The sequence below is a fragment of the Stegodyphus dumicola genome, chromosome 5, assembly GCF_044657685.1.
Source record: "Stegodyphus dumicola isolate Sdum_Otavi_A_Nest chromosome 5, ASM4465768v1".
Taxonomy (NCBI): Eukaryota; Metazoa; Arthropoda; class Arachnida; order Araneae; family Eresidae; genus Stegodyphus; species Stegodyphus dumicola.
This window is the reverse complement of record NC_140772.1, coordinates 27396102-27410097: the sequence shown is the minus strand read 5'-3', so window position 1 is coordinate 27410097 and position 13996 is coordinate 27396102. Positions and strand designations below refer to the sequence as shown.

The 13996-nt window shown below is 31.4% G+C and overlaps 1 protein-coding gene across 3 annotated transcripts in view; it reads left to right on the top strand.

The window, feature by feature from the left end:
* Positions 1-13996, top strand: part of LOC118182119 (carnitine O-palmitoyltransferase 1, liver isoform-like) — a 114920-nt gene that overhangs the window by 73083 nt on the left and 27841 nt on the right. For all 3 annotated transcript variants that reach the window (XM_035351429.2, XM_035351416.2, XM_035351423.2), the window contains exons 4-8: positions 4891-5068; positions 6576-6680; positions 7089-7226; positions 9277-9354; positions 12643-12747. In XM_035351429.2, the coding sequence (XP_035207320.1) occupies positions 4891-5068; positions 6576-6680; positions 7089-7226; positions 9277-9354; positions 12643-12747 (604 nt within the window). The remainder of the gene's footprint in view (positions 1-4890; positions 5069-6575; positions 6681-7088; positions 7227-9276; positions 9355-12642; positions 12748-13996) is intronic.

The window sequence follows — 13996 nt, the reverse complement described above, 5'->3', positions numbered from 1 at the left end:
TTGTTTGTTTTAATTTTTAGTGTTTTTTTAGATATATCTTATAATTTCTTCCCTTCTCCTTATTTTTGTACATTGTAGCATTTTTTAAGATAACTTTTCCCTCATGGAAATTTCTTAACAATTTTTTGTCTCGATATTTACTGCGTCTTCTATCATGCATTTACTATATTTGCCTAGATATGGAGCAATACCTATTTGTCATCATATGGTAATATGCAAATGGTTACAAATGTTCTAATTCTCTCATAATAAAACTATCTGTGACAAAAATTCTGTAATGGAAGTAGATGGTCAACAACTGGGGGGGGGGGTTAATTGTTAGAATAAAAAATGAGAATTGGTCTGAAAGAAGCACTTTTTTTTTTTTTATTTATTTTTTTATTTAAAGAAAAAGAAATCCTCATGCACCACAAAGTATCACACGAGACTTACAAATCGTAAGTGAAAAAGGCAGAATAGTAAGTAATATCATCAGTTTTCAACAATACAATAAAATCCTAACAAGGAAAGAAAAAAAAAAAAAAAAAAAAAAAAAAAGTATAAAAATGTATAAAGAAATCATTAACAGTGTTTAAAATAAAAGTCAACAAAATCATTGAAAGCTCGGTAGGCCGAAATCGAGGATACAAAATCATAACATTTCGGCGGCCAATGAATTCCAATGAATTTCAATCTACATTTCAAAAGATTTCTTGCTTTATCAAGCAGTGGGCAATCAAAAAGCAGGTGGAAAACACTTTGCTGAACGCTAAGACTGCAATTACACAAATTGGAAGATGTCAGCTTAAATCATTCAAGATAAACATTAAACTTACCATGTCCAGACAAAAATTGTGTAACTTTAAAATTGAGCAACAAGTCCTTACTTTTCAGTCTTTCAAAAATAGTTGGGAAGAATGCTTTTGTAACAGATCCCTTATCAGAAGAGATATAATCACAGTTCCACCGCTCAATCATTTTAGCTTTGAATGTTTTTTTTAAATAAGATTTTGGAATATTTACATCAACGTTAATATCATTTTTAGTTGCATTCTTAGCAAGCCAATCAGCTCTCTCGTTTCCATAATTACCCGAATGACCACGGACAAATGTAAAAAACACTGAAATACCCCTCTTCTCCAGATCTCCGAGAGACTGCTGTATATTGACAATAATATCATTACATAAAGAGGTATTTTTAAGAGATTCCAGGGAAGAGAGTGATACCGTACAGATTAAGTAGCTGGAACCACTTCCATTCTGGCTAATTATTCACTTGATTGCAAAATTAATACACAGAAGCTCAGAAATATATACAGTACATTCATTTCTAATGCGAAATTGGTGACACTCAATTTCAATATCATCTTCAAAAATAACATAAGCAAAACCAACTTTATCATCAATCCTACTACCATCCGTATACAGCACAAATGAGAATGAATTAACATCAGTGTCCGTACTAATAAGAATCTGTACTGGTTGTCTTACAGAAGGATGTGGTAGAACAGACAACGGCAATAAATGATCAAAGTGAGAATTAGAGTAATTTGCAAGACTATTCTTGTAATTTATAAAGGTCAGAATAAACAAAACCAGTGGTGGAAATCCAGCAAGAGAGAAAACAGCATTGTAACTAATAGTTCGGTAACCGCTTATAACTCGCAGCAAAATTCGTCTTTGAACTCGAAGCAGGCATTTAGAGTTAATTTTCTTTTTTAGAGACAATCCCCAAGCTCTACATCCATATGAAATAAGGGGTACAATGCCTTGTTTATAAATAATTGCGCTAACATTCAATTTAACACCAAAACTATTACAAGCAATTCGATTCAGCCCACGCTGAAGTCTCTCACATTTATTAGAAATGTAGGAAATATGCTTTTTCCAGTTAAATTTGCTGTCCAACAAAACACCTAGATATTTAATTTCATTCACCCTCTCAAGGGGATTGTCATTTAAAAGCAATTGATATCCTTCATAAGTAGTATTTTTTCTATCAATAAACATGGTCTTGGATTTTGCATGGTTAAACTTTAACTTAAAATCTATTGACCAATGATAAATGAAATCTATAACATCTTGGGCGAGACGAAAAGCTTTTTGCATTTCTTTTACTTGAATACAAATCAACAAATCATCTGCAAAGGCAATGACTTCACAACTGAAGAGATCAGAAAGTTTCTGTAAGAGATCATTCATAATAATAATCCAAAGCTTGGGACCGGAAACAGAACCTTGTAGACAACCTCTTTGAGGTCGACGAACACTTGAGGTGCCACCCAAAGAAAGCTCGACCGTCCTGTCTTTCAGCAAATCAGAAATAACATTAAACACATTTTTGAGGTATCTTCATTTCTTTTAGTAAATTAAGAATAGCAGGCCACCATGCATTATCAAAAGCTCCTTCAATATCAAGAAAAATTAAAATAGTGTACAAACCTCTCATCTTACCCCTCTGTACAATGTTGCTAAGACGCAGAAGTGCATCTTCAGCACGTTTTTGAGCAATGAAACCATATTGGTCAGCACTAAGAATATTTCCTTTATGTAGATGCCAAGTAATTCTGTTAGTAATTAGTTTTTCAAAACATTTACCTAAAGAAAGAAGACAGATACACCTAAGATTATTCACATGTGGAACAGTAAAACTTTGTTTCTTGGGTATCACAATAACAAGGGTGTTCTTCCAAGTTCGTGGAAAAGCACCAAGATTCAAACATATATTAAATCATCTATGAAAAACTGCAGGAAAAAGCCAATGGAAGTATCTTATGGTTTCATTGGGAATAGAGTCCGGGCCAGGAGACCTGCCAAGCCCTAAATTACGAATTACATCATCAACCTCGGCCTGCGAAAAAGGAGGATCAATCTGAGACGCATAACTACTGCGAGCAGATGAGCGCGACTGAGTATGAAAGTCATTATCAAGTCTCACACAATCAGGAGGAAAAGCTTTATCAAGAATAGCATCGATAGTTTCCTCCAAGGAAGGCGTAAAGTTACTGCTTGAAAGCCAAAGGCCCAAGATCTCAATCTTCCTCATAAAATTTTCTTTAATACCATAAGTGTAAATTTTTTTCCCACACATTCTCATTATTGATATTGGAAAGAAACTTCCTCCAAGACTCTAATTTGGCCTCAATAAGCATTTCATTGTATTTTTTCCTTAAATCAAGGTATTTTCGCTTATACAAGTCCCTTATATCATTGCTAGTAGTCCTCTGGAACCTCCGTCTAGCCGCGTTGACTCTCTTTCTCATAATGGAAATTTCCAATGACCACCAAGGTACTTTTCGCCTACCAGTCCTTCTAGTAGGCATAGATTTAATACATGCCCGAAAAATAACTGAAGTCATAAAATCTACAATCACATTAAGTGAGTCAGTGCTTGAGCAAGAATCCAAACCATTAATGATCAAAGAAATATACTGTGAACAATATTTTTCAAAATATCCCCAATTTGCTTTTTTTGTATTAAACAAAATTCTGCTGACAGCAATTAAAGAAGCATCGGAAACAGATAAGTCGAATTCAATCATTGCATGATCTGACAATGATTCACAGTCCGAGAGACACCAGCGGGTAACATTTGCTAGCAAATCAGCTCCCATAATTGTGACATCTATATAGCTTGATCCCTGTTCTGAACAAAAGGTAGGGCCACAGTCCTCATTGATCACATATAAGTTATAGGAGCTGACAAAATCTCCAAGCTTGTTTCCTCGAGCATCACTGTAGGGACTAAACCACAGTTCAGACTTACTATTGTAATCCATACCCCAAATAAGCTTTGCAAGATCCTTAGCCTGGAAGACCCGACTTATTTTATGCAAATCAAATTCAATACATCGGGAGGGCTCAAAGTAGTATGAAAATAGAAAATATTTTGTATCTTTAAAAATAATATCAAGAGTCACCATATTATAACCCAAGAATCTCAAATCCAAAAAAGTAGGTAGAAATCCGGCTCGAACAACAATAGCAGCCTTTATGACCTCTGAGTTAAAATTGTTGTATAACCTAAAGGAACTCGGAAAGCCAGGCATAAGACCATGATAAGAGTAAGGTTCTTGAATAAAAGCAACAGAAACATTGTTTACCTCCATATTCAAAACAAGTTGCTGAAGTAGCAGCCTTACATCTATGTAAATTAATTTGAACAAATTTTAAAATAAAATTATGACTATTATCCATAATTTGTTCTTGCTATATTTTGACTTCTTATAAATTCATGACAAGAGCAACTTTCAGAAAAAGGCAAATGGCTTACATTGACATTTTTTTTATCATCTTTTATTTTTTGATTGCGTCTAATGCAATTGATACAGACTTTCAAATTCTTATGTGGGCAATTTTTACTTTCATGTTCACGTGCACAGAAATAACAAGCGCGTAGATTTTTACAATGTTCAGCACGGTGATTATATCCTAAACAATGAAAACACCGATTAATCACGATTAATTACAACAAAATCATCCACGGTACAGATGCTCCAAGAAATTTTTAGTCTACATTCCTGTAAAATACCTCTATGCATGTCTGGATGCACCTCAACAACTAAATGTCTGAATGAAAGAAGCACTTGCCTTCTAATTTAGCAGAGTTCATATAAAGGCAGAGAAAACTGAGAAGAATAACAGTCTGGTGCCTTTATTGCTGAATGCTACCATTATCATCGGGTTAGTTTCTTGAATGCAATGTAAGTTTTGATTATTGTGCCATTTTACTGGCACTACATCCTGGAACAGATTTTTGTATTTTTGATAAGAATAGTAGTTAACCTGCTAATAAGTCCTGAATTAAAAAGTTACTTGATTGAAAATTTTCCTATAAATTTTCTTTATTAGAATTTGAAATTTTCTAAATTGCAATGAGAATGTCTAAATAAATTGTTTCATACTTTACAGAGAATCCTTGGCTCCATTTACAGTGCAGCTGGCTGCATGCATAGCATACAGTTCCTGTCTTTGGGTGACAATCATTCTTTTCTTGCGGTATACTTTAAAACTTCTCCTTATGTATAAAGGCTGGATGTTTGAAGGACGTGGGGCCAAAAAAACTTCTCTCAAAACTTATATCTGGGCAGTAAGTATGTTATCAGTTCTTTGTGTCTGTAATCAGTGAAATGGTAGGCTCAGCATACAGAGGAAAAAAAAAACCTCTAAATTTAATTAAGATACTCCAGTCATTTGCTTGATTGCACATTAATAGTAAATTACTATAGGTTTTTGATAGAAAAATATTTTCTTTAGATTTATAGATGCTTTCAACTTGCTGCAACAGAGCAACAAAGTAGATTGACATATGCCAAGTAGCTATTTTTCAAATCTGAAAGTCTCTGAAGTGCTGAGGTTTGCATCAGTATATCTTAGAAAAATTAATTAAATTATGGTAAATTAATGATGGTGATCTTGGGGACTAATATACTCTAAGTCTGTCAGTTGGATTTCAGAGTATTTTTATGTGCCCATAGTCTCCTGACATGAGCATTGTAACTTGTGAATGGATACTAAGGAGATCTAGTGGGGGGAATTCTTGAGAGGCAATAAAGGAATATTTTGAGGCAAGTAGGCATTAAAAAGTTGCAAAGAAAATTTGATTGTTTAGACGCTGAAACAAACATTTAGATGTTCACTTGACTTTAGTGTTCAGTCCGTGCTTACAGATCATATTCAAAAGACATTTAGTGTATCATTGTTACAAAGGTAAAGAGGGGTCTTCTAAAAAGGGGTAGTGAACCAAAACTGTCTGAGAAACTATTAAATAGACAAAATCTTTCATTATTGGGTATTAAAACAAAGTTCAGCAGAAGATTCTGTATGAGAATACTCCTATAATACAGCAAGCAAATTATTTAAATTATGTAAAATAATTAACATAAAAAATGTGTTAGCACATGCCTTTATTGGCTATCTAACAATGAACAGTCTAGGAATTGTTAATTTAAAATATTGCAACATTAAATTTATGTATACAGATATGCTCACAAAAACTTTGCTTAGGTAACAACTGGAATTTTTATCGAAAAGAATTGGCTTGTTTTGAATGACACAGCTTGTCAAATAAGAGATTATACAGTTGTTATTAGATGCGAAAGCAAAGAAGCTGCACATTCGTTGCTTCCTCATCCTCTTAACTGAAACATGGATTTTACCATATAGAAACTCTATTACATAACTTGTTACTCTTCCCAGATGAAGAGTTAATAATGCTTGTTGTCTGCTATTTTTCTTTCTTCTAGCTAATGAAATAAGAATGTTTCTATGTTTTAATTGTATTTCTCGTGTTTCCAGTTTGGATTGTACCTCAATGACATGAAGAAGTTTGATCTCATATTACCTGCTTATCGTATGTAAGCTGCATTTTGATGATAACCAGTGTACTTCACGTTTTTTTAACATAACTTAGCTTTCACTTGCTGTTCATCTGGATAATTTTCTGGTCTGAGTAAATGTATGCAGTATGAATCAAAGAAGATAGGAAGTATTTAAATTAAAAATAAATGTCATGAATAAAGCATGCATTATGAATGATTTTATATATTCTCTAAGCATTGTAGTTTTTAACAAAACATTTAAATTATTTATAATAGGCTTTAGTTCGAACATTGACCATGAAGAGACGTCCAATGCTGTATTCATTTCAAAGCTCGTTGCCCAGGTTGCCCTTGCCTTCCCTTGAAGATACCATGTCTCGAGTAAGGTTTCATATGTATTCTCTTTTCTTTTGTATTAGTGTTATGGAATATAAATTTGCTCTGCCGTAGTGATAATACAATTAAGTTTTTGACATTAGACATGATGAGCTTATTTAAAGTTTTCAAACTGCTGTGCATATTTAAATTTTATTTCTTTTTAAATATTTGTTTAAATATATTTACACAGCAAATGACTGATATCTCTCTCTCTCTGTATATATATGTATATATATGTATGTATACATTTTTTTTTTTTTTTTTTGCTTTGATCAGATGGCATTTGTGAATATCATGCAATCTAAATTTCTTTAAAAAATTATAAATCTTTTTGTAGTCTGCTTATAACAACTTGTGAGGTTTTAATTTACTTTTATTAACTGTATTGTTAATAATTTGATTTCTCTGTAGTATTTGCTGTCAGTCCGCCCTTTACTGGATGATGAACAGTACGAGAAAATGAAACAAATGACCGATGAATTTCAGTCTGGAGTTGGCAGGAAGCTTCAACGATACCTATGGCTCAAATCTTGGTGGTCGTCTAATTATGTAAATGTTTAATTTGTGCTTTATAAAAATTAATAATCTAATCCATAACTATTGATTTATTCTGGCTGATATATATCGTAAATTTTTTGTAAATATTTTTTGACTGCATTTTGATTTTGTATTTTTAGAGTATTATATATTATTTTTATTTATTTAGTGCATTTTATGTAATTTTATTTTTGCTTCATTGAATTTATGGCCTTTATTGTGTTTGCAACTGCTCATTTTGTTATTAGAACCTTAATATGACCTTAATATGAACCTTAATATGAAATTATCTTTATGGGTTATAATAATTGTTATGGTTGATAATTTTATGCCAACAAGCTGAAAACTGAAGGTTTGCAAAAATTGTATTTACCTAAGAGCGATTTATAATCCTAGCGCAGTTTTTCTCGAGGCTCCAAAAATGCCTGGGCAGCCATAATAAATATTGGTGTTTTTGAGCTGAGAGTCGCTGAGTTCAGTTAGAGTTTCAAGATCCAGCTTGATGATTGCTGCTTTAGACTCTTATCTTATGAGCAATTTTGGTGATTTTTAAGATTTCTCATATGTTAAGGAGAAATTGTTTTATCTCTGTTTTTCTTAAAGTATTTATTGCTAGTGTCGATAAAATGTCAATTTTTTTCTCCTCGACTGGTATAACTATTAGAAAGATCTCAATAAATGCAGGGAATGTAATAAAATTTTGAGTATACATTATGCTTTATTATAAATGCATATTATAATTTTAATGAAATTTTATGAGTTTTTAAATTTCAGTAAAAAAAAGCTGTTTTTTATTTCATTTATTATTCCTAAAATAACGTTTATGTAAAACTGTCATAAAACCTTTATGGCCTCATAAATTTACTGTTAAGAATATACAGTCAAAAGTCGTTAATCCGGACTTCGGCGATTCCGGATTATCGATTTTTCTGGATTATAGATCATCAGTTTAAATCTGGTAAGATGGCATGCAGAAATTATAAAATTAAAAATATGAAACCATAATTTACGAAATAAAGAACAATTATGATCTAAAGGTTATCAAAATTTACAAAAAAAAGCTTAATATTTATTTGTTTACTTTATTAAACATTTCTTTCAATGTAAGTTGTTTAAGTTGCTTCGTTTTTTATGTTATAATACATTCTCTTTAATTCTATAAACAGACATAATTTCTTGTTCAGTTACAAAGTTCCGCTGTTCAAGTCCTATAATTGCTGTGTCGAGAATACCAACTAATTTGTCAATCGAAATTTTTTCGTTTTCAATAACCTCTGTCACTTTCTTCCCTATCGGAAGCGAATTATAATGACCAGGCATTTGATTTAAATCATATCAAAGACAAGATGAAATACTACATTGAGTAAGCAATTATAAGCCAAATAAAATAAAAACATCTGCCCTTAAGATAAGGATAGTGCTGACAGATCAACTTCCAATTCATTGCACGCCCCTGCTGTGTTAAAGATAAACAAAGTTTAGATAAACAAACGTTAAAGTTTAGATAAACAAAGGATATACTTTTATCCATTTTTTGCAGCAATTCCACTTTTTGTTTAATGGACTTCAAAACATACTTTCGCTTTGTAGATCCTTTACATATTAGTAAATATATATCAGAAATTTTATTTGACATAATTGGAAGTTCAAGCTTACTTTTATAAAATTCCTCTAACAGTCTGCAAAAAATAATAAGCCGGATCCAATTCAAAGATTAAGGAACAATGTAATCTGGAACATTAACTGAATTAGATAATTTTAGCTTAGCTTATATACCGTCCGTTATACATTAAACGCGCATTCGTAAACATATTTTGCGCATGCGCACATGCATATTCGCAGCCGTAAAGGTCTTACGCGCATTCGCCAACGCCACGCATGCGCAGAAAGTTTGTAGCTTTGAGGTCCGGATTATAGATCATTCCAGATTATGAGTGTCCGAATTAACGACTTTTGACTGTATATATTTTTTAAATTGTGCTAATCAGAAAATTTGTATTTGACTAGTATACTTAATTTTTGTATGTTTTCATAGTAAAATGACAAAATTTATTTTTTCTAGGTTACTGACTGGTGGGAAGATTATGTATATTTAAGTGGAAGATCTGCATTGCTGGTTTACAGTAACTGTTATGGTCTTGTAAGTATTGTCGTTTTTTAAATGTTAATTTAGGATTATATTTGTCATTTGTACATTTCTTATACATTTTAGCTGTTTAATGAACAAAAGGTGTCTTGTATTATGGGGAAGCATTCAGAGAAAACATAAATAAAAATTATAATTTCTAGCTTGCACTGAAAGTTAAAGGTGTAGTACTGATGTAAGAATCTTGATTTAAATCTATAATCTGAATGATTATCTTAAGGCATCCGTTTGTAAATTTTTTTTTTTTTTTTTTGTAGCTTTTATAACATGTAGTGATCGTAGTAAGTAACTTCTTATTTGCATCTCTCATTATGCACTTTTATATTCATGCAATTATGCTTGAATAGATTTCAGATTTTGGGGCAATATTTTTATCAAGTATTGAATGCGAGTCTGAAAATAGGAAGTATTAGGTTGAGTGGGAATTACATAATTTTATTTTAAGAAAAAAAATTATGTTGGCTGCAACCAAAAAATAACAAGAACATTTCTATTTGTGATAAGATTATATATTTGACCGATTTTCTTTTTGTTTTTAGAATTTGAGTTAAAAAAAAGGTAACAGTATAGATTCTGTGTTAGTATATACTAGCTTTAATGTTGGAAAATAAAACATTTCAAATTCAAAATATATACATTTCTTAAACCTTAATGAATAATTAAGGTATTCGTTAATGTTTAGGAAACAAATAATCAATTAATGGCCTACAGATATCTTAATGGATAATAGTAATGAAATTAAAATCTTGCTACCAAGAAATTAAAGACTTCTGGATTTTAATTCTGTATCTACATTAAAGATGATTGCTTCATTGATTAATTTATTACCGAGAGAAAAGCATAATACATGAAGAGCTTAATAAGACTTCTAGGTTCGTTGATTTCTCTTAGGAAGGAGGTATATGCATTGTTGCTATACCTCCTTGCATATGTTGACTGAAAGTTAGCTTTTATGAACAGGCTTTCAGATCCATTAAATTATGCATAATTTATGCTATGATGCACATTATTCTCTTTCATTTCAGAAAAAATTCAAGAGTTTGTTAAATAAATGTCTGTAAACTGAAATTAAGTGAAGTAAATTATTTCACTTCTGCCAAAGTTTTAATTATTTATTACAGCAAAACATTTTGCTACTGTCTATCCTTGAAGATTGCCTTTCTGGAGGACCTTTTTAAAAGAAAATTGACTTGAACTTATATACAGTAAAAGCTCGACTGTCCAGAAAGCTTTGTCGAATTCTCTGCAACGAAAATTCCAGATCATTGAGCATATAAAAAGTGCAATTCATAATAGCGAAAAAAAATTAATATTAAAAAAAGAATAATTGGTACTTTTCCGTTTTGCCGGCGCAAGCGATAAAGTAGCCAATAATGGTACAACCGATGCCAAACGGAATATTCTCGCTGGTAACCTTTTACGCCTCATTTTCAAAACAAGTCGCAGCTTTTTCTTATCAGATTGATTGTTTTTTTCAATACTGGCATATAATTGCATAGAATTTTTATCAGATAGTTCAGCTTTATGTCTAAGGCCATTTTCCGTAATTAAGTCAATTAGAATGCAATCACAGTGCTTACCTGAAGCCGAAAATATAGAAAAGGTAAAGTCAAGTGTTAAATTCAGTTCTAATGAGAATGCATTAGCGAAGTAAAGCACTGCAAGTTTTACATAAAGTTTTACATAATTTCTGAGTAAGCTATTCGTACGAATTGAAATATTTCTTGCATATAAACTTGTGTTCCAAATTAAGATTTAACTTGAAATTAATGTAGATAATTACTGAGAGCATTAGAATTTTGTAGAGTAGTTTACGTGAGATGAGATCACTTGGGGTCACGTGATACGAACCGGCGAATCAGGATGGTGAACCATGAAAACATAGTAAATTCTTAAATTAATGTTTTTTTACAAATTTATTGTCTTTATTTATTGGCTTTTTATAAAATTTTAAGCGATATTAAAATGTTTATGCCTTCAAAAAAAGAATTCTTAAAACTAACATTTTTTTAATATTTTTTATGTGTATACTGTATGTTGTCGCCAATAAAGTCTGCTTGGCGAGATTTGCGCCGGCGAAACGGAAAAGTACCGAATAATTTTATTTGTTAATGAATTTAAATATCAAATGCCTACATATAAATTATATGAGATTTTGAATGAAAAACTGTCGTTTCAGACATAAACACTGAATCAAACATATTCAATTTTGAAATTCCATTGATCACAAAAACTTGCAGAGATCTCACCAAACTTTATTTGGCCAGAGGTTTGAAGAAACAGGTCACTGTTAATTTAGTTAAACAATCAACATTTGCAAGTTATGGGCATGATACTATATAATAAACTGAAATCGCTTGTCATAGTGCTTCACATTGCACTACCAGCATTTTTATCTATTTGCATATATTTTTCCAGTTTCACATCTATATTTCATTTCTTTAATGCCAGGATCCCATAATTTTTAAAATACTCTACTGCATGCTGTTCCATTGAAGACAATTCTCAAATTTTAATCATTTTTTTAAAATGTGATTGAAAAACAGATACATACATCAAAACGAGATAAATACCAGATCAGATTTACATAAGGCCAAATTATTACATCAAGCTTATCCATTATACATGCTGAATTGGTGTTTGGTGACAATTTTTGTTTGATTCAACTAATTATAGTCCTGTTTGTGCTTCATAATGGAGTTATAAGTCTCTTATTTGCATAATTTATGTTTAAAATTTAAAAAAAAAAAAAAAAAAAAAATTACTTGAGCTTTCTGGTTACGCAGGCGGAACTTTCAGTTGCCAAACAGAATAATTAGCATTTATTCAGAGCTGGTGAGCATTTTAAAAGAGGGAGAAATTTTTAAAAATATATATAATAAACACACACACACGAGGAGAAAGAAAAAAAAATTGTAAGAGATTGTAGTTAATACTGGAATTTGAGCATTTGTTGTACCTAATCGTAACATGGGTTTGTGTGAAAAGTGTTGGCTTGTGACACATAATGCTGAAAAACTTTTTGCTTTAATGTAATATTTTTTAATTCAAGACCCAGTTTTCTTTCTTTTTTTTAATTTTGTTTTTTGCTGTCTTGTTTTAAAAAAGAGTAAATTTGTATTTTAGGTGCATTGCAAAATTATATGTCGAGTTTGTTTTTTAAGCAAAATATTATATAAATTTTAATTTAACATAATGGTAGCTTTAATTTTCTCTTTTCTGTAAATATTTGAGGCTTCAATCAGTATTTGTTCTGTATTTATGAAAATATATCTATTTTAGGATTATATGCCTCTTCCAACAACATCTCAGACTGCAAGAGCTGCAAATTTCATTTATGCTGCCCTGACATTCCGTAAACTCCTTAATAATCAAACATTGAAACCTGTGAGTATACTTTTAAATATGTTCATTGTAATTCTTTGTGTTATGTTTATCATCATTCTATTAATTGTTTTAGTTTAATTGTTAATCAAGATTTAAAAGAAAAATTTAAAAAGCAGTGAAGTTAGAAATAGAGAGAAATGGCAATGTAGTAGAATTGTGATGACCACCTGTAGTTCCAGATGATTTTGTTTTCTGTGGAAGGTTGTTTTCTCAGAGAGTTGATGAATACTCTTATTTATTTTCTAAGAAATACTAATTACATTCAAAGAGGGACAGAGCTAGAGGGGTGCAAATGATCTTAGACTGAGAAAACGAATCTATGATAAGACACGAATCCGTTAGTAGTAGAGTAGCTAAAATTGCTGAACACCAGTTATTCGAATTGAAAACGAATTAATTGGTTGGCTACATGAGGGTTTTGGGGTTCCCCCCTCAAGTATTATAAATTGAATACGAGTGAGTTTACCTCAGAAAATTCCCCTCAGAGACAGCTTTCCTTCAGGATAGCAGTCACATGCTTTGCTACAGTCGAATAAATGAGAAAACGATTAACAAAACTGGAATACATGAGTTTAACAGATCATTAAAATATGGGAGGTAGGAGTAAAGAGAATTATGAGCATTTTTTACTTGGTCTTTAATTTATATTACAACATTTTTTCTGCTATCTGAACTAAATCGATCTAAAACTTCTTTTTCTATTTCTATTCTCGTTTCTTGAACAAGTTTGAACACAGCCCATTTAAGCAATTCTCTGTTATTGTAGAGCGCAACCAAGTTTTTACTCTGCGCAGGGTACTAAATGAGTGCTCAGTAGTACATATAAGTTAAGAAGAGCACATTTTGTTTCTGGGAAAAAAAATTGTCACCTCTTTTACCAAATCTTCCATAGTTGTACCTCTTTCATGTTGTGGATCTCTAATTTCTTTATTTTCCAGCAATTATACCAGAGTTCTTGCTCACTGTCAAAATTTTTCAAATTATAAAAATCACAAAAGCATGCTGCCTTTTTGGTAAATTCTTCCATTAGTGTCTTTAACATAGCCACAGGATGTAATAACAATAAAGAAAATGCTGGTAAATTAATTGCTGGAAAATCTTTCTTCCAGTGATAGTATTAAGGAATCCAGGTAAGGGATAATATGAGGTCTTTTCCAGAATTCATCAGTTGTAGATGCTGGAGGAGTTGAGCAATGCTTTTGCAGTTCTCGGTGCTTGCAATTCAGTGTCAATGCTTTCAGCCGTATCA